Source organism: Malaya genurostris, chromosome 1 (assembly GCF_030247185.1).
Source record: "Malaya genurostris strain Urasoe2022 chromosome 1, Malgen_1.1, whole genome shotgun sequence".
NCBI classification, from domain to species: Eukaryota; Metazoa; Arthropoda; class Insecta; order Diptera; family Culicidae; genus Malaya; species Malaya genurostris.
Window position 1 is genome coordinate 138,383,045 of NC_080570.1, and position 24,731 is coordinate 138,407,775.

General features: G+C 39.0%; 2 protein-coding genes across 4 annotated transcripts in view; one reads left to right on the forward strand and one right to left on the reverse strand.

Moving 5' to 3' along the window:
• The first annotated feature begins 210 nt into the window (after nucleotides 1–210).
• LOC131425912 (glutamine-dependent NAD(+) synthetase) overlaps nucleotides 211–24,731 on the forward strand; it is a 151,112-nt gene continuing 126,591 nt past the window's right edge. Inside the window, exon 1 of the mRNA XM_058588203.1 lies at nucleotides 211–400. The gene's annotated coding sequence lies outside the window, so the exon portion shown is untranslated. The remainder of the gene's footprint in view (nucleotides 401–24,731) is intronic.
• The window catches only part of LOC131425911 (cytosolic carboxypeptidase Nna1-like), a 113,678-nt gene continuing 89,393 nt past the window's right edge, over nucleotides 447–24,731 (reverse strand). For all 3 annotated transcript variants that reach the window (XM_058588199.1, XM_058588197.1, XM_058588200.1), the window contains exons 7-17: nucleotides 14,698–14,802; nucleotides 14,456–14,631; nucleotides 14,224–14,386; nucleotides 14,002–14,160; nucleotides 13,843–13,911; nucleotides 2,416–2,548; nucleotides 2,252–2,355; nucleotides 1,775–2,187; nucleotides 1,516–1,710; nucleotides 1,191–1,454; nucleotides 447–1,139 (exon numbers count right to left, since the gene is read on the reverse strand). In XM_058588199.1, coding sequence (XP_058444182.1) covers nucleotides 581–1,139; nucleotides 1,191–1,454; nucleotides 1,516–1,710; nucleotides 1,775–2,187; nucleotides 2,252–2,355; nucleotides 2,416–2,548; nucleotides 13,843–13,911; nucleotides 14,002–14,160; nucleotides 14,224–14,386; nucleotides 14,456–14,631; nucleotides 14,698–14,802 — 2,340 coding nt within the window. In that variant the 3' untranslated portion in view covers nucleotides 447–580. The remainder of the gene's footprint in view (nucleotides 1,140–1,190; nucleotides 1,455–1,515; nucleotides 1,711–1,774; nucleotides 2,188–2,251; nucleotides 2,356–2,415; nucleotides 2,549–13,842; nucleotides 13,912–14,001; nucleotides 14,161–14,223; nucleotides 14,387–14,455; nucleotides 14,632–14,697; nucleotides 14,803–24,731) is intronic.

Below are 24,731 nucleotides of genomic sequence, written 5' to 3' on the forward strand. Positions count from 1 at the left end.
ACTAATCGATTGTAATTTATCCGATTATCTAGGTTATTAATCGATTACTCGATTATTCATTCGATTATTACTATGGGAATTTTGTAACTATTCGATTAGCTCAATAATCGAATATTAGTTTTAAGCTAATCGATTAAATATTACTCGATTATCTGGGTCATTAATCGATTACTCGATTAGTCGATCGATATTACGACATCCCTATGCAAGTGGCCTGTCAAACAAGTGAATTTTGTGCGTACAGCGTTTTCTCCTCTTATCATTTCTCTTTAGTCGTGAAAAAACGACAATAAATCTAATTGTTGTGTGCTTTCTCGCGTTTCGGTGTACAATAATTTTCGATTGTTGTGTGATTAGTTTAAATTTCTCCCCGGAATTAACCCACTTCGGCTAAGGCTAGGTAGGTCATCGGAATTACTTCTCCTGTGTAGTATAAAATCGAATCCTTTATTTGCTTTTCTCACACATGCATAATTTAGAACAAATTTCATCTTTTTTTGTAAGTAACATTTTTCACTCAAAAACTTAAATTATTCTATAGTAGATAAATGAGCCTGAGTTCTAAAACGATGAGTGCGGCTCAGTTCAGAACCACCAGCCGGGCGGGCTTACGGTGATGATTCCCCACCGTTCGTTTTTTCCTGTGTTTTTTAGAATTAACCTGAATGCGGAGATTCTTTTCCGACTCGGTCTCGGAGCAGAGTGTGGTCAGCTGTAGATCGATTGTGTGTGCGGTCGCGGTTGGCAGTTTGGTAGGTGACGAGCCACTGTTTCCGGCTTGTGCGGGAAGAATCGAGTTCCGAATGGCCCGTAGCTGATGTGACTTTCGCTGCCGCGGAAGTGGCTGAGCAGCAGTGACGACAATGCCACCGGTTTTAAACCTGGACCGTCCGGCACCGTCCTGATGGGTGGGCGTTCGAAGCGATTGGCTAGCGACCAGCAGTGATGTCCCGGTCGGGATTGGCGGTGTTGTTACGGTGGAAGCATCCAGCAGATTGTTGGTGCTGGTGGACTTTCGAGGAGAGGAATTCGAGAGGAAGGTGGTGACGTTCGACAGACGGCGTGATTGACTGGAACGAGCGCTGCGAGGAAAATGTTTAGGAATTTCGGCTTTTTCGGCAATTTTGTTAAGAGTGTTCCTGCAATAGAAAGGATTGAATTAGTCGGAATCGTGGGATTTTTGTTCAAACCTAGTTTTCCTTCGGGTCTTGGTTATACTGCTGCTATCAAAGCTTTCTCCGGATTTTTTATCAGCCATAAGTTTCTGTTTGCTGCCGAGCTGTTCATTCGGGTTTGACAGTTTGAATCTGGAAGCAGCCGAGCGGTTTTCCTTGTCCCCACGGGAATTTACCGAAGTGGCAGCAACGGCTGCCAAACGTGATATACTTTTCTGGTGCCGTTCCTTCTGGTGACGCTTTTCGTTCTTCCAGGCTGTTAGTTTCTGTGAGCAAGCGCTGTTTGTGAAAACAAATTGGTATCAAAAAGCAATCGATTTATGCTGCCAAAGAGGCTTACGTCAGTACAGCTTCACAATCGAATTGTGTAGATTTGATCAGTGCCGGAGGGACACCCCAGGAAAGCGGACGAGGGCTGATGGTCGATATTTCATTGACGTACCCGTCGGAATGGGTACCGGTCCAAATCGAACGTCGGTACGACAGTTGTGGGAAGAATTGATCAGGACTCATCGCTTTTATTTGAATGCGGTTTCTGTGAATGAGAAAATTCTGATTATTAGAACCAGGAACAGCAAATCAATGCTCTGTTTGCTAACCTTTCCCGCTTGTAGCCTCGCCACGATTGATCCTTACCAATCACCGGTGGAAACTCTTTGATAATACTCATCACCAGTTTGTTCTTGTCATCTTCGTCCTCCGACTGATATCGGCTAGCGGCCGAACGGACGATCAACTCCGGTGGCATCAGGTATTGCGTTTCGCAGCCAAGTGCGGTTAACTTTTTGATTCGATTTGACTGTCGTAGTTTGTGCTTGCGCCGTAAGTTTCGATTGACGGTGTTTTCCGTATCGGACACGGCAATCGGATGATTTCCTGAAGGATTATTTTCTTCATCGGACGTGAAATCGAAGAAATCACTGGCCGGTTCAGCCGTCGGAATATCCAGCACAACTCGCTGTGAATTGTTCGTCCGGCGCCGACAGAGTTTGGGTGGATTGCGTTTCTTACCCTGCACGTGGACGTGGAATTGTGAGTAGCTTTTAGAGAAGGGCCAGGAATAGAAGTTGGCATACCTTTTTGTTTCCTTTAAGCTTCTGAGGCAACACCGGAGACGATGGTGGCACCTTCAGAGATGAACAGCAAGGTCCTTCCAGTTCAGCCATGCTGTCCTTGCCAGCTAGGGAACGAAAGATTAGCATGTGAAGCGATCGACCGAAGGTGAACAACCGACACTGACCTTCGTCTTCTGAACTGCTAGTGCTCGTATCGCCCTCATCACTGGAGTAGTCCGATAATGGAATATTCAATGGTTCATCCGCGCTAGAACCCTCTTTCGATAGCCGAGTCAGAATCTTCATCCGAAGCTTCTCCTTCAAACGGAAACGAAGTAGGAACTGTTGCAATTTGTGACATTCGTGGGATAGTTTTAGGTGCTTTAATACAACAACAACAACAACATAAGGAAGCCTAATAAAACTACGTGTTCGTGAACAATTCTACTTTATTTACAACTACATCAGGTATAAAAGTAATCCCAAATAATCGGAACAGGAGGTTCCTTCACCAGCGGCCTTCGGATGACAACCCGTTGTACGGGTTTGGCCGCCTGCCGTTTACGTGCCACTTCCTCACGGCGCATCGCTTCCCGCTCCTCGAGACTGCGAGGAATCGGAATCGCACAGAAGTACTGCAGACGGCGTCGAATGGCCGCATCCGAGGGTGGACTAGAGTCCGGGTTGGCCAGGTTCAGTATGAAGTACAAACATTGATGTACCTTGAGCCGATAAACACGCTGATCGGTGTGGGAAGTTGGGCGCACAGTTTTTTTTAATTTTGAATGAAGAAAAGAAGCCCGATTAATCGATTTGCTTTTGAAACACATCTGTCAACTGCCGCCGACGGATTCGGATAGAATATACTCATTTTGTTTGCAGTGGACCGTGACAAAAAACATATACTTAGTGGCTGAACTGGACAACGGAAGGTGTCGCTAGTGTAGTCTGTAAACTCCTATTGTAAGCCTGTATGTATGCTAGTGTGTTGTGTTTCGTCTGAATGACGCTTGTTGGCTCGGTGTCTTGAATGTTCGAGTCGGGCCGCTCTCTTCTCTTCCCTCGTTCGTGGCACCGGAATACAACTAAACTCCTCCAATCGCCACTGGATCGACGGCATCGAACTTACGTTCATAAACCAAACATACTTCGTGACGATCTGTCGGTAGGCACTCTGGTGTTTTTTTGGTGGGGAAGAAAGTGTTGTAGTTGGTATTTGAAACATTCGGAGATGGACTTGTACAATTGTAATAGAGATTATGACTGACAGACATGCATGAAAAGGCACAGAAAATAGTGTATTTTCTGATTTCAGATGAAAATATTCAATTGGAATTCAATCAACCTTTTTTATAAAAAAAAATACCCAGATCATCATAAATAACGTTTTCCATATTGTGAAGGAAGACCGCTTGATTTGTACAAGCACCAAAGTTTCTATCCTGACATCTCGGACCAAACATATGTTTTTTTGAAAATATTTACTTTCAAAAACTAGCAACTCGACGCATTTTTGTGATTGCATCATCTTGCTGATAGTCGTTTGCATTGGGAGAAAACGAAAAGTGGACAACGATAGAGAAAATTATACAAAATAAGCCGTTCCAACGGCTCTAAAAGTTATCTAAAAAACTATTAGGATTGCTCCTTTGCAAATCGAAGGTAAAAATCATCAGTTTAGTGAAAATCTTGAATACTTTGAATAGCTTTGTGCAGTTTTTCTCTGTGCAAAATTCGCAAACGAACGTTAACTATCATTTTGCTGCATCGCGTTCGAGAAAAATGTTTAATGTCGTAGAGAATTCTATAAAATATATGATCGATTGCGTCATCATCCAGCTGCTGGTGGTTCGCATTCGAGAAAAATACACCGAAATGTGAGCGACGCAGAAAAATCAATTATATCGGCCATTCTAAGGGTTTCTCAAGGGACTATTACAATTATTCTTCTTTGAAATATGAAAATCGGAAGTAAATATTATCTGTTTAGAAAAAAGGCGGGTGGGTAATGTCAGAGACATAACTGGATGTCGTGAATACGAAAACAACTGACATGTTCCTTAACACGTCCGAATATCAATTAGTTGATCAATTGTATGAATTATGCAAGCATTCCCCTTTTCCACATTTTTCGCAAAAACAAAGAAGGCTTCACTTGATCTAGATTACTGTGAATTTCACACAGCGAAAAGTGCAAAAACAAATCAAACAGTTCTAGATTTGCACTAAACTGAGGATATTTTCCTTCGATTTGCGAGCAAGAAATCCTAATAGTTCTTTAGAAAACTTTTAGAGCCATTAGAATGGCTGATTTCGTGTAATGCTCTCCACCGTTGCTTTTTCACCAATGCAAATAACTGGCAGCTGTGACGTAATCGCTCGGAAGCGAAACTAGCTTTGCAAACGGCACAAAATAAATCTGCTCGCATTGGCGATAGAATCCAAACTGATTCAATTTTTGTTAGGATGAGTGATTTCGTTTGTAGCTTTTTCACTAATGGGCGGTCCTAACGGCTATAAAAATAGCCGCATACAGAATATTAATGTCAATTATTTCATTTCGGATTTGCATAATTTATTGAAAGAAACTATGAATATGCTATAGGGATTCGTCTCTAGCATTCAGAAGGACCAAATTGAGGAACTCACTACGATATTCACCACTTTTCGGAACATTTTTCTCGAACGATTTGTTGTACAGCAGCAGATATTTTGTTCTCTTCCTCAGAACGCGTTCTGATTGGCTGGTGTTGACATGGGTCAAATGAGATAGGTTTTTCAATAGTGTACTATTGAAATACTTCAATGCTTTTGCTATCCACGTTTAAGTTGAACAATTTCGATTCTATTGGTAGTTAGATTATATAAATCCTTCCACAGATCACTGAGCTATGAGCTTTCAAAATACGAGAAAGGCAAACGCGCCTTATGAATTATCCTCTTTGATACTCGTTTATACCAAACATTTCAGAAAAGTTTAATTTTGAACTATTTGAGATTATGTCACACAACTGAAAATTTTATCATGAAATTGTGATCATATTTCCGATGGCATGTAGCAAAAATTATGTTGATTCGTTAGATACAACAAGAGATATTCACGATCAAAAACTTATCACTCTCTTAGAGGGTAAATTTTGAAAAGGCACTCCATAGTAAAGTAAGTCGTATTCACGACAAAATCTAATGAAATAATTAGTATAGTGAACCGTTCGCAGTACAGACTGCGCATTAAACGAATGCAAATAAAACCAACATTCAGTTGCTTTGAGTTCAAGAAAAATGCACCGAGCAGTGTTTAATATGGGAGAATGTTCCACAATATCGCACCTTTAGGGACTAGAAATGAATCCCAAATAACATTATGACAGTTTCATATCGGAAATCTTTCATGAAGCAACTTTCCAAATGCTTTAGTTTTGATATCCTAATATAAGCGAAGCTTAAGGCAATTATTTTTAAGATATAAAAGAAATGCAGTCAATCGTTTAGTTTTATCTTGGTAAAAGTTTGGTGAAAGCTTGAACATGTCTCAATACATACAGGCAGAATACGACGCGGCAAAGGCAAAGAGGAAGCGCGATAACGAAAGTTCGCATAATTCGTCGAGGCCCACCATGTCAATCACGGAGCGCTTTAAATGTCACAGAGAGAATAAAATACAAACACAACCTTTTGAATTCGAATGGTCCTTTTTCAATACTACAAATCTTAAACGGTCAAACGGTATCAAATCAGTTACTATCTATACACATCTCGAATGCAGTCTTACGTCAATCTCGCGGTTATGTCTTTGGGATTACCTACTCCAAGTTTTTTTTATCATTGTGTATCAAAATAACCTGCGCATATCTAATTTTAAATAAGTGTGTGTAGCGTCGGGACTGCTATTTTATTTTGTAATTTGCTCTATAGCTGTGAAATCGATGTCGAAGCAAGAAAAGCAACGCGTCAAAGTTTTGCTCGCGCATCGCAATAATCCGAACTACCCGCAGGGCAAGTTAGTAAGATTGTTAAATATAGCAAAATCAACTGTCACTAACACAATTGAAGTATTCAGGACACGAAAATGCTAAAGACGTCTGTTTGCGTACTACAGAATAAGAGATTCTAAACAGCTTTCTGGACTGGAGTATAATACTTGCACTCCAGATTTTTTGTCGAGATGACAATGAATCTCGACGTTTCATGAAAATCTAATTCTTGGCATAAAAAAATAAACGCAGGTGAGGACGTGAATACGAATAAAAATGACAATCGTTCGTATTAGTTGATCGTGTGAATTTCGCAACTTTTACTGCTTCGCTTCCAGAATTATAACGGTGCGTTTATACCAAAGATTGACTTATCGCGAAAGAAATGAGAGTTTTGATGTGGATTATTTTATTTCGGACATTCTAAGGGACAAATTGTGGAATTCGATATTAAGCACTGTTCGAAGCATTTTTCTCGAACGCGAAGCAGTCAAATGCTGGTTTTATTCGCACTCCTTTGGTTCGAAATATGCACTGCGAAAATTATAAAAGCTAATCAAATTATTCTAGATTCGCACTAAACTGATAATTTTTATCTCCAATTTGCAAAGAATCAATCTCTAAAATTCTTTAGATAACATTTGGAGCCATTAGAAGGGCTGATTTTGCATAATGTTCCCTATCGTTGTCCACTTTTCGTTTTATTTTTCTCCAATGAAAACGACCAGCAGCAGGATGACGCAATCGATCTTCTTCAAAAAGAAAGTGGCTTTGCGAACGTCCCGCAATTGATTCGATACTGAACTGAATCCTCGATACTGAAACTGATCTCTGGACCCTTACCAAGCGGAATGCTGCACTTGCTTTACTTCCTACTCCAACTGCGCAGGCAAAAATGAACGAAATATGTCAAGTGTTAACCTTTTATACCTATTCAGGCACGAGAAAGGTGTCATGAATTTTTTTCTTTGATTCTCGTTGATACCAAACATTTCATAAAACTTCGATTTTGAATTATTTGTGATTGTCATACAACTGAAAACGTTATCAATAATTTATGATCATATTTCCGATGGTTTGTAGCAAAAATTATGTCGGTACGTTAAATACAACAAGAGATTCACAATCAAAAACTCAAATCACTCTTTCGATGAGTAAATTTTGAAAAGGCACCCAATAGTAAAGCAAGTCGTATTCACGACAAAATTTTTTCGATTTATGTAATTTCATGTACTAACTGATTTAAGGCCATCGTCCATGTACCATGCGCGCGGGTGGTTTTAGGAAATTTTGAAAAATTTGCCAAAACAAAAAACATACAGACCTTTGAAATACTTTTATCTATCTACAGGGTGAAAATGGCTGGAAAATTCGGAGGATTTTCTGAGTCTTATCAAAAATAGCTCTGAAAAATGACTGTTTCTGTGATCTTTCACAATTATCTGGAAAAATAATGCGATGACATACATTTTTTTTTCAAATAAACCTTATGATGGATACAAAGATTACATTCGGACACATTTTTGGAAAACCTCTTCACGCTCTTCATAGAAAATCCACGAATTTCAAAAATTTCCACGAAATCGGTTATATGAAATTCGTTGATTTTCCATGAAAAGCGTGAAAAGGTTTTCCAAGAATGTTTCCGAATGTGTTCCTTGTTGCCAGCATAAGGTTTTTTTTTGAAAAAAAGAATTTCATTCCATCGAATTATTTTTTCAAATAATTGTGAAAAATTACAAAAAAAAGCTCATTTTTTCAGTGCTATTTTTGATAAGACTCGGAAAATCCTCCGAATTTTCCAGCCATTTTCACCCTGTAGATAGATAAAAGTATTTCAAAGGTCTGTACGTTTTTGGTTTTGTCAAATTTTTCAAAATTTCCATCGAAAATTTCCTAAAACCACCCGCGCGCATGGTACTTGGACGATGGCCTTAAAAGCTAACAATGTCAATCAAATTTTTTAAGGTTATGGCGAATATTACCGGTTCTAGAGATGTGATGTTATATGTGACGTAACCGATAAATCCCAGTGTAACGGCTTCTCAACTGGCTAAGAATAACGCTACGGTCCGTCTATCCCGGTGGTATAAGTCCACCGACGGGTGGCATCCGTCGGATTTATTATCAACCATGAGTTGATCCCTGGCTTCCTGTTCCATGTCGTAAAAAGCCACAATATTGGGAGCTCCCAAGTCAAGGTGTTTTTCCGTGCCGATGACTGAATGGCTGCAGGAGGTTAAACAATGCAGTTGTAAACGGAATATCTTGGGTTTTGCGCTTATTGTGTTAAGCGAAGCTCTGGTACAGTGAACGATTTAATTCTGCGCAACTCGTGGTATTTAAATAATTAAAACATTTAAAAATCCTTCCATGGTTCGCTACAGGCGGTTATAAGCCAATATATTTGGTATCTTCTAGTAATTGTATGAAAAGTGCTGGTGATGGAGTGTTCATTACTTCAATTGATAATAGTTAGAGTAGCACAAATCAATCTCCAGCTTAAACGTACAGCAACTATGAATCTATCCAGACTTCTGCAAGAAAGAGCTTCTGTAGCTTTGGTTCAAGAACCATATTTCCAAAAGGGAAACTTCTACGTTGAAAAGTTTTTAAACCCAGTCTTCGTTGCCTTCAACAAGAACGGTATGACTAATCCACGTGACATGTCTCTTGCATGCATACTTGCAAATAGTGTTTCTCTCATTTCGGAGCTCGCAACTCGGGATATTTGGGCTGTCACAGTTGGTATGACTATTGATGGCATAGACAAGAAATATGTCTATTGTTCGGCATATTCACCGCATAACCAACCTTCGTCAAGCGATGACTTCAAAAAGGTTTTATCATACTACTGCAAAAGTGATTTACCGCTTATAATCGGCAGTGTTATCAATATGGTGAGCAAATCATCTGGGGCAGCACAGATCAAAATTCAAGAGGCTCTGTTATGATGGAATTTGTGAGCAACACAAACCTGTCAGGATTTGAACGTAACTCTCTGCTCTGATAGAATTGCGCATGAGTTGGTAAATTGGCTCGTCTCCGATGAGCTCGAACCTTCGTTATCTGATCATAATTACATCTGTTTTGATCATTCAAACGTTAAATTTGATTTTATCACATATCGTAATCCCAAATCTACAAACTGGGATGAAGAGGGCTTGGCGACTAGATTTTATGGATACCAACCAACAATTGAAACCCCAATTGATTTGGAAAATGTTGTCGACGAGACAAACTCACTCATAGTTGCAGCATATGAAGAGGCTTGTCCACTTCGGATTGTACGAGCTATTAGAGAAACTCCTTGCTGGAATGCTGAACTTGCTCGAGTAAGGAAACTATGCAGAAGAGCTTGGAACCATCGACGCGGAGATGGGTCGGAGGCAATCGTGTTGGCTCGAAGGGCTTACAAAACTCGATCGTCGGAACGAAGTGGTTGGAAAAACCTCTACACAAACGTCTCTAGTCTCAACGAGGCTAGCAGATTAAATAAGTTACTTTCGTAATTTAAGGACTTTACTGTCGGTTTCTTAAGAACTTCAGATGGTGAGTACTTGTCTGATGAAAGTGATGTACTTCACTATCTTTTTAACACTCACTTTCCAGGATGTATAGAGCCATCGCCTACCTGAGACTTTTTCAGGTAGTTACGATTCTTCGGCCCTTGCTCGAAGAATTGTGACGATTGAACCGATCAAATGGGCAGTTGAGAGTTTTGCTCCCTACAAGTCTCCTGGAAAGGATGGAATTTTCCCAGTGTTACTGAAGAAAGGGTATGAAGATTTCAAACATGTTTTGAAGAAAATACTTACTTTTAGTCTTGCGATAGGATATATATTCAAAGAGCTTGACAGGAAATAATTGTCAAATTTATTCTCAAAGCCGGTCGCGACACTTATGAGGAAGCGAAGAGTTTCAGGTCTATCAGTCTTAGCTCATTTCTTCTTAAAACAGTGGAACGCATAGTCGATCACTATGTCAGTAATGTTAGTCTGGGCGTGCATCCGCTACATGAAATGCAACATGCTTACCAGCGTGGAAAGTCCACTACAGCCCTGTTACATGATTTTCTCACAAAAGCAATATTGCTTGCGAGTTTTCCTAGATATTGAAGGTGCCTTTGATAACGTGTCTTTCAATTCAATTCTGGAAGCAGCCCGTGGTCATGGCATGCCTTAATTATTTATTGTTTGTGTGATTTGTGTGAATGCGATTACGGTACTTCATATCATGTTATATGTAACTGTCCCGCATTGACACGTATTCGAGTTTTTGGTTCTTCATACATGGTTGAGTCTGTGTATGCGGAGCTAAAATTACAGAATATTCTATCGTTTCTCACCCAATGTTGTAAGGAGCTATAGTCAAAAGGGTTCATCGTTTTTCCTGGAGTTAATGAATCCTTTCTGTATTGACCTTAAAAAGTTTTAGGCAGACTGTTTGGCATCCTTTATGGAGTGCCGAGTTTACTTCTGATAGTACATACTGCGAATCGTTCTGTATTCTTCCGGGAATGCAGAATGATGTCGCTTTTGTGAAATCTCTAAATCCTCTCAGAGGTTGAAGGTTTTATTGACTGCGCATTTTGGCACTTGCAGAAGGTTCAGCATCGATTTGTAGTACCTATCACGAGTCAACCGGATTGTTCCCCGTTGAAATTCAGCTTGGTGAAATCTCATTCGAAAGTTGATACATTTCCCTAAGGAGAATTCATCGAACGATGACATGAATCAAGTAAGGTTACACCAGAAATAAAATAAACCTAGATTCTCCAATGTAATAGTACTTATAAAACCGATACACTGAAGAAGGATGTAAATCACATTCCGAAATAGGTATCTGTATTATAACGTTTGATACACTTTCGGAAAAATAGTGACTGTGAAAATAGTGACTTTGTGAGAGTGTAATAAAGTGACATAGTGGAGTTCAACGGTACAACAACAGTAATATTAGTAATAGTACTGTAGTTGAGCAATCCATGACACCAAAAGTGCCGTCTGGTGGAGAATGGGTGCGTAAATGTTCCTAAAATGCATGCATAAAGTTGCCTGCGCATTTAACACAACCACAGTAGCTAATGGAAAAAAAGTACACTCGTATCTCATTAGAGGTGCTGTTAGTGTCACCGTACAATGGGAAATCTATGTTTATTTGATTTATGGTTACACCTTAAATCGATAGCAGATAAGCGGAATAAAAACTCAACTAAGCAAAATAATTACTTCAAACCCCGTGTCATCAGCAGCTGACAAACAATCACAAAGAGCGGGGAGCTTTCCATGTAAAATTGCTCAAGCCGTATTATGAACAGGAACCTGCTGAAGCTGAATTGTCGAACGCAGTTTACAACGAAGTCGCGTCAGTAAACGAGGCTTAACATCATACACAAATGTTGCAAATATACTCAGGTTAGATACCCTTCTTGTTTGCTGGAGAGGGGCAGTTTAGGCACCCCTAGTTTGTTTCCTCTTACCCGGGTAGAGGAAGGAAGAAGTAATGATGGAGTTGGAATGGATCTAGTGGGGAAAGAAGTCTAGTTTAAAATGTTCGAATTAATACAAATGAACTATTTAAATGAACTGTGAGGAAAAGAGCTGTTTATTTCTATTTAGTGAAAAGATGTGGGTCAGAAGAAACGTGACATATTACCATCAATAGCAGTAAAATACAAGGACTCGTTACAGTGTTATACAGCGTTACGCTCTAGTCCTAGTAAGTTCTCACATTAGAGTGGGATTGTTGTATCGAACACAAATTTTGGCTTGTCAATCAATTATGGACATAATTTTCATACCGTTGGTTGGCCCAGAATAAATTCACAATACAAGTAAGAAATCGAAACAGCAAGAGCAATGTCCAAATAAAAGACTTCAATGTCAAATATAGTAGCAGAAGTATATATTTGACAAAATCATTCACACACACACAGTCGAAGCAATACCGTGAAAAACCTCACGTTTTGCGGACACTAGCGGATGATTACAGCCAAGCAACAGTTTAACCTCGATTTGAGTTCCAGAAGTAACGCTTCCAATCAAAGCGAAACGGAACGGGTGGGGAAGGCCGTCGGAAAGTCGGTTTCTGCACTCGCAAAAGTTCTTCGGCTTCGGCACGGGCTTTCCGAGCGGCGAGACGTTCCTCTCGCAGCACTTCCTTCTCCTCGTCCGTTCGAGGAACCGGAATTCGCAGAAATTCCTCCAACCGCTGTCGCATAACTTTCAGATTCGGCTGTTCGTAAGGATGGTCGAAGTTCAGATCCCGGAGCATGATCAGGTATTTTTTGGTGGTGTTCCGGCAGTAGCGGTGCTGAATGGTTTCGAATGTTGTATTATTGTTGTTCTGTGCACTGTGCGGTCTTACGACTAAGTGATTTGCGTTTTTCGATTGGTGACGACCAAAATGTGATCCGATACTGTTTTTTTACAGATTTTGTTCGTCCTATGGTGCAACATACTACAAAAACTTGCTGTTATCCACTCAGAATGTAGACCATGATGGCACTAATACATACGAACATAAAAGACAAAAAATTCGAGGCTTCAACATAAGTTTTGAACTATACAACCTTTAATGATGTTTTACCAAATTCCTGTTTACATAAACAAAGCTACAATCTGTTCGTTCTTGAAACAACTAATATTGTGCTTCAAAAAAAGGGTGATTTGCGATGCTATTATTTACAAATAAAAAATATGACTTCGTTGCTTCTATCAATATAGCCTGCAGTTTATTGATGTGCCTTTTGTTGATAGTTGAACATGGCGGCAGTTGGGCGTAGAGTGAGAGAAAACTGCAGTTTGTTCCTGCATTCAGCAGTAGGCACTTCAGAATTAGTAACTGAATTAGTTAAATGCTATAGGCAAGAGAATTGGTTGACACCTACGGAGACAGAGACAGGTTTACTGAACCTTGGTAGCAATGGTAAGAACAGAACTTCTAGTTATCTAATCAAACTTCGTGATTTTCTTAAAATAGAGATCTGTAAAATAAAGTATTTTTGTGTAAGTGACAGTGATCAGGTGGAAGGATCTGATGCGGGTGAGTAACGTGTTCCTGTTACAGTATATGACGCATACGGATAGGAAATAGAAATACTGAGAAATTTGCATAACAATTTTTTTTCAGGCTGAGTTCGTTGAGGTAGAACTAAAAAGAACACAGTACATCGTTCGTATAAAAAGTGTTTAGAAATCCTTGGCGATATATGCAACTTGATACCACCCAAATACAAGTATCACCACCCCAAAAAGCACGTGGAAACCGTATCCTGTTTAAAACAATTCAGAAGGAAACCAAACAAAGATATTTACATGATATAAAAAGTGGAATTCCTGATAGCAAACCTCCCCATTTTTGCTTCAAAAGCATCCCCATCAACCGTCTCTGTCTCGATCGCGGAGTACAACCAATTCCTAACTTTCAATCTAAATTTTTTTTATCAATCTGAACAAAACGATACCGACAGAAAAAAAGTTATTACAAACAAATTAGCCACAAATGATTCCCCTCCTCGTGCGGTTAGCTTTCGTTCAGCCACCACCAGGGCTGCTGTTGGGCCTTTCGTCTAGCCTTGCGCAGTTTTTTCTCTCTCTTCCGCAACTTTCGCAACCGTTTTACATGAAAATTTACTTTGATCGGATTGTCGTCATAGTAGTCCATCAGCGTTTCGCAGTACGCCCGGCCGATGTGTTCGTAGTCCTGTGTTGGAAAGAAAAGACGGTCGACCGCAACAAACACGAAGTTTTGAAATGTGTTCAAATTTTCAAAATCAGAAAAATTCCAACTTACCGCCGTGGAGAAGTGCGTCCCGGAACGACCGCCCATCGTACTTCCTCCGAACGAAGCCTCCAGGGTGTAGCTGTTGGTAACGCCCAGTACCCAAACCACAATTCGACCAGTTCCTTCCTTATTTTTCTGCACCTTAAACTTGCAATTTTCAAAGGAAAACTACTGGTACAAGATATGTGATTACTACTAAAATAAATGGAATCCGAGCCTAGCAACACAAACCTTATCGGCCACATTTTTATGTAGCATCAGAGGAAAGACTTGCTCCAGCAGTCGCCGATCCGGATGGCGTTTGAGATTTTCACAGCCGTAGATGAACACATTGTGCTTACGAGAGTGAGCGTGCATGTCACAGTACATCGCCACGCCACAGTCCTCCATCAGTCTAAAGGAGCGGGAGAATCAGTCCAATTTGGTGCTACGAATTAATGAATCAGTGCTTTTAAGTCATTACCTTCTTATCATGGCTTTCGTGTTCCAGATCGATGGATACGTCTCCCGGATCACAGTTCGGTACTGTCGGTTGAGATCACGACCGGTCAGAGAACTACGAGTGTTCCCCACGATGACCCCGTCCGGATTGAGCATCGGTACTAGCTTAAAGATAAACTTGTGGCGAAGTTTCTTCGCCTAGTCGGGAAAGAACAGCAGAACGTTGGTGGCGTTGGCTGATCGGTAATCGAGTTTCGAACTTACCACATATGAATCACCGGTAATGAAGTCCATGAGACCTTTCATCATCCACGAGGCAGGGCTTTCGCCTGGATGAACACGTGCAGTGATGATTACCGCTTTCTTTTTCTGGAAGTAGAGAAATCAGATATGAAAAAAATAAAATAAGCTTTTCTATACGAAAAAATTACTAAAAAAAACTGAATGTAAAAACCGGATTCTTCTGAAACAAATGTTCCATCTGGTTCTTGTATTCATTCTGTTATAATAATGGTGCAAACGTTTGGATTGTCAAACAATCGTTTCGCCGATTTTTGGCAGTGAGAGAACTAAGACCAAACAAACGAATTGTAGTGTAACCTACTTGCGATCGAGGGAACGTACGTTCTCTCTTACTCAAAAGCATACCTTACCTAAAAGTTTTAAGTAAATTCTCAGAAAAATCACATGACCTATTTTTTGATAGCTTAGCTTGCTTTCTCGTGAAAAGGCTTATACGTCAACCATTTTCATTTTCTCATAAATAGGTTTGGTCTACATCCTGGCCGTCACCCGACCGATACCCTATATCCAAACATCTTCTCTGTCCATCAAACACTAGTCCTCTCGCTTTATACCTATTTCTCCGATCAAGCATTGAGTAGGAGAGTGTATTTATAATCGCTTGTCACCTTCTTTAATGGTGCCAGTCGCAGATTATGCAAAATTAGACTGTGTCTGTCCATCAACTACTCGAAATAATCGGTCAAAACTATGTCCAGAAGGTATATACGATGGTGACTATACGCTTTGTTGAAATGATAGTTGTTGGTCTTTTTTACGCGGTTTTCTAAGCTGTTTTTTACGAGGATTTCCAAAGTTACACCGTATTTCTTACGTGAATTTCCGAAGTTACGCGGTTTTTTTTCAAGTTCCCGCGAACTTTTCTTATTTTCTTGATTTTTTCAAACTTATTTTTGTTGAGATAACACCAGATCTCGATGTTTCATGTTTTTGAAGACATTTGACAACAAAAAAATTCTATAAGCTTAGCAAGCACACTTTCTGTTAGCACTGTACAACTGGTGTTAGTTAACTGATGAATGAAAGACGAAATATTCAAAATAAGAATAATTCTTATTGAAGTGTCAAAGAATAGAAAATATATGTTCAAATTTGAAATTAGATTTGTGTTTTTCCTTCAAGTTTAATCTTTGATTCATCGGTAAATTAGCAGTTGAAGTTAAGCTACTAATTAAAACTGCCAGGTAATAACCTGGCAGTTTTAATTAAACCGCTTAGCAGAAGCAAACTTATTTTATTTTGCATCGTGCACGTCGTTTCGAACATGTTTCAAGTCTACTTTGTACTATTCAGCAACATAAAAAAATGCCCTTCCGATGAACTGTAGATAATGCGAATTTATTTCACATTGATACTAGTTCTCTTTTAATATTCGCGACACTACACATTTACATCCATTCAGTGCGGAGCTAACGAAAAGCAAAATGTAACAAACAAAGAAGGAAATTTTTGTATACATTCTTTCACAGTGCCGATTTTGGAGCAGTGCCTCATATTAAAGTAGGACGTAATCACGTTAAAAATTAAATTTTTAAATTTATTTTACTATCGGGGTAGGAGATATCAATTGATTTTTTTTATCCCTGGTGGTTTTCTTATCAGAGAAAAGCTCGCATGCCTTGAATATGTTAAGTGTCAATCAAAAGACTACGAGAAGTTACTATACAGAATAGTCGGTACCTAATCGGAAGAAAGAGTTGGAGCAAGATCCATACGCATATGACCAAAGCTCAGCAGTTCCATTGTAGTTTAGTTGAAAAACCTTTGACGACGAGTTAATTATCTAATGATACGATCACTTTAAAGAGAGACCTTGCTGAAAGTAATTCTGAAGATGAGATTTATTGCTGTTGCCATGGTTGTAAAATCATAAAATCAATTATTTTATCTTCTCATGATTATTATTCATGATTTTGAAATTTCATACACCGCTTTGATTTTTGTGCCAGTGGCAGCACATTTTATTTTGCAACTCACCTTAAGGCAACATCGGGCTGCTAACAAGATATCTCAAAACAGCATTCAATTTGTCTATTAATGCCATCATTAGGCAGGACAATGATCTCGTTTTCAGAGCTAGAAGAAGCAAGTTTTAAAGTATTTCTACGTAAAAGCATTTAAAGCGCTCATTCAAACTTTAGTCTTCAGGGTTTCCTTCAAGTGGTTCATACGTGCAATGCACAAAAAACTCTTCCTCATCCATCTAATGGCGTGTCAATGCCGTTCCGCTTCTCCTTCTAACAGTCTAAATTTAACATAATTTTATAAGGATAATTTCTGACACAAAATTGGGCTGATTTTTCACACATTTCGTCGCATTTTCGAAACCAATAGTATCAGCAAAAATATATTTGAACTTGATCATTGGTCAGTACCAGAATAAAATGTGCGAATAGAATAAAATGTGCGATAGGATCACGAGAATATTGATACTGGTGTCGATGAAGAAGCAGTTGAAGATTTGTCGATGATACGGATTTCTCATAGAAGACAAACTAGTTGGGCTATTTGGAAATAAAACTGGCTTGAAATCAGCGGGGAGTTCATTATGAAGAACTCGTACTTTCTGGACAATTTTCTGGCTGTTTCACGAGAGATGCTTAGCATTTAGAACCCTATTAAGAAAATGGTGGGTGGGTAATGTAAGAGACATAACCGGATGACGTGAATACGAATGAAATGAATGGCTTAGTTCTTTTGCTGTTAAAAAATCTGAATTCTGGACATGGAATTATGGAACCGAATTTTTCAGCCGAATGCTAGAACTGAATTCTTGACCCAAATTCTGAAACTGATTTTTAATGCTAGATTCTGGAACTGAATTTTAAACCTAAACTCGGGAACTAAATTCTGAACCTGAATTCTGGATCTGGATTGAATTCGAGGCCAGGATTTTAGTTCGGTACTGAATTCTGAACTAAAATCCTACCACTGACGTATGAACCTGAATTCTGATATGCAGCTGAAATCCCAGAACTCAGCTCCGTAATTCATTTTTCTAGAGTCCAGATCCGGAATTTAGTTAAAGAATCTTCAGAATCTAGTTTGTGAATTCAGCTTTTGAATCCAGACTCAAGATCTGCGTTCTGGAATTAAATTCTGAACCAATTCTGGAAAGTCTAGTCTTAACCTCAATTTCAGTTCCAGAATGCAGTTTCACAATTTCGATCCATTTCAGAATTTATTTCAAATATTTAGTTCCAAAATCCTGGTCTACAATCCAGAACCTGATCTATCGGTTCCAAAATCTGTTGATATTGGGTTTCATTTGCAGAGTTTTGGAACTTAATTCTGGCTTTGGATTCTAAACAAGAAATTGAATTTTAGATCTTTATTCTAGACCTGAATTCTAGTCTGAATTGAAGGGGTCAACTACGCAAGCTAGAATGAGTAAAGCATCAATTTTTACCTTCTTTCAATAATTTTATTTGTTGCAATATTGGAATAACAAAGGTGCATTACCGATATTTCATGTAATAATATCATTCTTTAGCATTAGGTAGCGCAATAAATTTAAAAAAAAATGGAAATAAAATTTTGATCGTCTTTTTTCATATGAGACTGATATGCAAGTATGGGCAGTACAGCGGCACAAATCTCCAAATATCAAGGGGAACGTGCCATTTGAACCAATTTGTTCTGATGTCGTATTCACTTGATTCCAAACCTAACTCAGTTTCCACCCCAACTTTTGTCAAACCGTTTGTTTGAAGTCAGTTTCGAACCTAGTTTCAACGTTGTTGAACTGAAAATCGAGTCAGTTTCGAACCTAGTTTTTATATCAGGTTTGCTCAAACCCCCGTTGCTAAGTGTGGACCCAACACAGTTTCGTGAAAAGTGTCTGTTTGATGAAACAACCCTGGGTCAGTTAAAACAGTCTTGTGCATTCCACCATCCGGTAATTTCTCAAGCAATAGTTTCGATACCTAATTAAACACGTTGCTTGAAATGGCAAATCACATGGATCAAGTATGCATGTAAAAATCTCCACACAAAACAAACTACTCGTTGCGCGCCAAACGATTTTTTCAACGATCTAGTATTCTTTCCTTCGACGGCCAAACACTTATGCAACTCGTTGCGCGCCAAACATCAATCGTAGATCTAGCAATCATTGGCGACTTTTTCAGTGGAAAATTCCATTGTTCATACAAAAAAACTTTATGGATTTTTCCTACTTTTCCGGCAAGTTTTCCTACTTTTTTTAATGTACGAGGGTGAGGGTAGAAACAAATCAAACAAAAAAAGAATCATGTAAATCCGTCCATCCGTTCTTACGTGATGCGATTACAAAGAATGATCTCTTTATATATATATTTATATATATATATATATATATATATATATATATATATATATATATATATATATATATATATATATATATATATATATATATATATATATATATATATATATATATATATATATATATATATATATATATATATATATATATATATTGCATTAATTATGGTTTCGGCTTTAGCGGTCTGTTAAATAAGAACGGCTGTTATATACTGCCCGACGTTTCGACCACTGGTTATGGTCTTTTTCAAGGGAAATATCTTATCGTTCCTCGTCTAAAAATCGTATGCCCACGAAGGAACGAGGAACGATAAGATATTTCCCTTGAAAAAGACCATAACCAGTGGTCGAAACGTCGGGCAGTATATAACAGCCGTTCTTATTTAACAGACCGCTAAAGCCGAAACCATCAGTTCGTGCTGGCATCTCATCAGACACAGTCGACAATTGCTTACAGTCGAGACGATAGAAACAAAGACAATACAGTGTAGTGAACAATAGAGTGTACGAAATGGGCAAATACGATTTAACAAAGCCTGAAACTTGGCCTACAAGGCCAAATTCAATTTGTATTGATTTCAAGCGCTGCAAAGTTAGACCAGCAGCAAATGAAATTGAAATCTTACTTAAAGAACGAATGCATCTAGACGCTAATAATGTAAGTGAGATTCAATTCAACAAGGCGTCTAACTGTGTGTACATTATGTTCAAACGTGAAAAAGATGCAATTGCATTTGCTTCGGTTAATAACGGGGTGCACAGTATTGATCATGACAATGTTAAATATAAAATCCCTGTGTACATGGTGGACAATGCCATAGAAGTACGCGTGCATGACCTTCCCCCGCAGACCAGCGAGGGGTATGTTCGGGAATGTATGTCGCAGTACGGTGAAGTTCTTTCCATCGAAAGGGAAGTATGGCGGAATTTTTTTCCGGGTATCCGGAATGGCGTGCGAGTAGTACGTATGCAACTACGTAAAGCAATTCCATCTTACATCATTTGTGATCAAGACGGGATACATCCGTGTAAAACGCTGATTACGTATGAAAATCAACTGGTTACATGTCAGTTTTGTGAACAACCTGCACACTACGGCAAACCTTGCACTGAAACTGCAAAAAGGACATCTTTAAACAAAAATAAGGACAACCGCCCAACAACGGAAACTAGTGAGCGCAGTACTCCTGTTGTACCATCAAACCCACCAACAACTGCAATTAATGCACAACAAGGCGCGTCTACAGCAACTAACAACCAACCCAAGAATGCGAATTACAAGGAAAACGAAGAAAAAACGGAAACCAACAACGATACCACCGATGCGGCAATGGAGGACGAGACGAGCCACGAACAAAGTGCCCCTCACTCATCGCAAGATAAAAATGGAAGCTCCTCTCCCCATAGAAAAAGGGTGACAACGAGATCCAACGTTAAAAAAAATTATTTTATCTAATAAAAACATGGCTCATTCGGCCACGTAAAGCTTGTACGCAAATTGGCCTGAATAAAAAAAATTTTATAAAAAAAAAAGCCGAAACCATAATTAATGCAAAATATTTGTACGGTCGTACTAATCATCTTTATATATATATATATATATATATATATATATATATATATATATATATATATATATATATATATATATATATATATATATATATATATATATATAGAGAGAGAGAGAGAGAGAGAGAGAGAGAGAGATATAGAAGATTTGGGAAAACTTCAATTTTGAGCTCATTCTTTCAACAGAAATAAAAGCTCGTATGCACGGAGTTATAGATTCGTTGCTTCTAAACATAGTTTTGTGAAATCCGGTTTGAAGTAGAGTCGTATATTGCAATGATTTGCTTGGTACTCGAAAACTAATTTGGCTGCGCAATTCGGGAGCATCAATCTCCCCGTTTATCAAAATATAGTCAGTGCAATAGTAAGTGCTTGTTGAATTTTTCTTCGGCGCTGTTCTGAACACGTTAAGTCTAAGGCTCGACGATATTTGACACGGACACCAGATTACTAAAGCATTTTAGGCAGGATAAAAATAGGCTTTTTACTCTCCTTATATGCACTAGTAATAATGAATATTCCCTATTTATCCATCGAGATATCCGAACAAAACTTCAATACTCAACATACGTCGTTATTCAGAATAAGGGTGATTATATAGTCCATTACATCTGGATTAAATTGGAGGAACTTGTTCGTATATGAATGCAAAATTACCAACAGCAGCAACACCGGAAACTTGAATGGGTTGATCGTGACGAAACATTGGTGGTACGCTTGTGAGCACGAAACCATACTCAAACCAGAAATGCAAAATCGACCTCGGCACATGATCAGCTGATATCAGATTCGTGAGAACTCTTTGATCAAGAAATTCTCCATTAGGATAGATGAAGATCCATCGTCGGGGATAAGACCACCACAATTTTGTTGGAAAACTGCAAATACCTGGCATATAGAAGATACACACCACAATAAATAGTAACAATCAATTTCGACGGACATCCATTCTAGTATTCTATAAATAGTGATGAATTTCAATGAATTCAAGTTCGACCTATTAATCGATCCTAGCGACTAACTTATTTTCCGAGCAAGACAATGAAATTTCTTTCGAAGTAGGCCACTTATGTCGTTTTCGCTTGATGCCAAACTTAACCCAGTTCTCGCCTGTAGTTGCCGTCAAATCGTTTGTTTGAAGTCATTCAACGTCACTTCGGGTGCGCTCAAACTACCGTTACTAAGTGCGAACCCAATTCAATTTCGTGAAAATTGTTTCTCGATCGAGTGGTTTAGTCTCTGACGAAACATACCCAATGGAACAAGTTTCAAACAAAACCATTTTCGTCTGATTACAAACCCTTCGTAACGTGTCGACGGTGTCGATCACTAGATCAATCACACCCGGTCTGCCGTCACCTGTCGCCATATTCACAATCAGTTGGCACGCGATCGGGAGTACAGGTCGCAATGGTTAGTGCGATCCACACGAGTGACGATGCTACGGAGAGACAGAGAGATACTGCAACATCGGTTGTCAACCTGACGGCCAAAGCAGACTGTTTCGATCCGATATGCACTAATGCACCTAAAATAGTACAGCGAGATTTTGATTCGTCAACCACGGGGCTAGCTGGTGAGTGGTGATCGTGATCAAGGACGAAGGAAGCGTAGCACGAGGTGTTCCGTCTTGGCATGCAAAAACAAAAAAAAAACAGCGACTAACTAAAACCGATCAAGGCCACGATCAACGGAACAGATATTTTACGTTCGGACTATGCAGCTGTTCGGAATGTTTTTCACATTGCCTGAAACATGCGAGAACACCGAAAGCTTGTTATATTTTTCCACTCATCCAGGAGAAAATATGTCGCCAATGTCCGTCGCGCTAGTGACGTCTCACTAGCAGCTGGGGATTGGGGGCGCTGGGCGAAGTTATCATCCTCACTAACTATATTTTCTTACTGCTAATGGGCTCTCGTAAATGTCCACTGCAGCGATTAATTTAAATCACTTTCCTGGCGATGCGTGCTGATGGCAATATGTTTTTTCACAACTACATTGCCGCGTTACACTTGGCAAGAGTTGGCAGTGTGGGTGTAGTTGGAGGTTTGTTCGCGCTTAGCCAGAATACTTTCATCGCTAATGGGAATCATTAGTCTTTGAAGTCAGATTGATGCATTATTTTTTTTTTAATTGAACTCACATGAAGTTAACTTCCGTACTAATGTTTTGGCTTAACCTAAACAAATTTTTTTACTCTCTTTTTCAGGTATGTATCAATCGGAAGTATTCAGAAATTATTGATTGGATAGGGGATTCAACTAAACCGGAAATGATTTCGTAGCCTAGAGCTGAACTACAAAGTGTAGGTAATCTGGTCAAATGAAATGTCTGCTAATACGACGTTTTTTCAAAAAGTATCGCGAATTTGATGTTTGATTTTTGACCTTTTGGCGGCGTTATGACCCTCACTTATTTTGACAATTCCATCCATTTTGAATGTTCAGTCAGTTTTTGACAGCTATTGTGCGTGGACATGTTTTAGCTTGCCTTCGATTTTCGTCTATCCCACAAAAAAATGGACCAAAGAATTTGTATTAAATTTTGTGTGAAAAACAACTTAAAGTAGGCGGATGCATTCGAATGTTGACTGTTGCATACGGCGAAGCTACTTTGGACAAAATTAACGTTTATCGGTGGTACAGAATGTTCTCTGAGGGCCGAGAAGATGTGAGTGACAAAAAGCGTTCCGAACGCCCGAACACGTCAACAACAACATTGATGAAGTGATGGCATTATTATTGGCCAATTGTTAAATCACCGTCAGAGAAGTTGCTGAGGTCCTAAATATATCGATTGACTTGTGCTGTGCCATTCAATTATTACTAATCGATTGACGTTTCGAGACGGGTCCGTGCAATGGAAATGACCGTACTAGCTCGTTTAACCCGTTTTACTCCAATTAATCGCCCTTATTCTGAATAACGACGTATTGATTTTTCGATCGAATGTGGTTCGATCGAATGTGGTTCGATCGAATGTGGTTCGATCGAATCATAGCTACCTTTGATTTTGCTAGCGTTATGGGGAATACAAATGAAATACGAGCGAAAAAAACGATACGACGTTATTCAGAATAAGGACGAATTTCATAAATCGTATCATTAGTTAAACTTTCTTTCGCAACCCAAAAGAGGGCGAATAAAATCAATTGATATTACGCAGAAAGCCCTAAAAAGTAGATTACAAATAGGTTCATTGACCACATGATCATTTATACTGTTGGATAGTTTTTTGTCAGTCGTGCTCATGAATTTTCTCAGGGAAACTTAATGTCGTTTTCGTTTTTAAATTGCACTACACTGGTGTAGCGAAAGCTGCACTGAAACCGTTCGTTTTTACCAATTGCACTACACCAGAGCTACACTTTTTCTGCACCGATACCACTGGTGTAGCACTCATCAAAAGTTTGGTGTAGCTCTGTGCAATGGAATCGTTTATTGTAGTCAATGGTTACTGTTTGTTTTCGTCATTTTTGTTCGTTTATTCATGCCTCAGTGTAGCACTGCACCGGTGTAGTGCAAATTAAAAACGAAAACGCCATAAGAAAAACTCAACGCATGATGTCACCGAAAATAAATTTATCAAAATTTCTATGATGTTTTGTGAAAAGGAAAAGTCTACGTAGACTTCTAGAGAAGGGGGGGGATACGTCTACGAGGGAGGACGGGGGATTAAAAAGTTCCAAATTTTGGTTTACGTGGTCTATGGTCAGTCCCTATGATGAAATTCAATAGCAGTCTATAAGATCTCTCATTTGAATCTAAGTTTGTGAGAATCGGTTCAGCCACCTCTGAGAAAAGTGAGTGGCGATTCTTTCATTTTCAGGGCATATTTCCCTGTAATTACGGAACCGGAAGCCGGATCGAGATAAAACTCAATAGCAGCTTATGGGATCAGAAGATCTTTCATTTGAATCGGGCCCCCTCTGGGTACGTGACTGGTCGCTGAATTCGTTGAGGAGAAGTAAAAACATTTTTGCGAAGAGAAAGATATTTAAAGATTTTTCTCTCCTTAAAAAAATTGTGATAGATGTCTTCTGCCATCGGAATTTGACTGCTGAGCAATTCCATCGCATGACAGATTTCTTTGTTATATTTTATTTTTGAAGT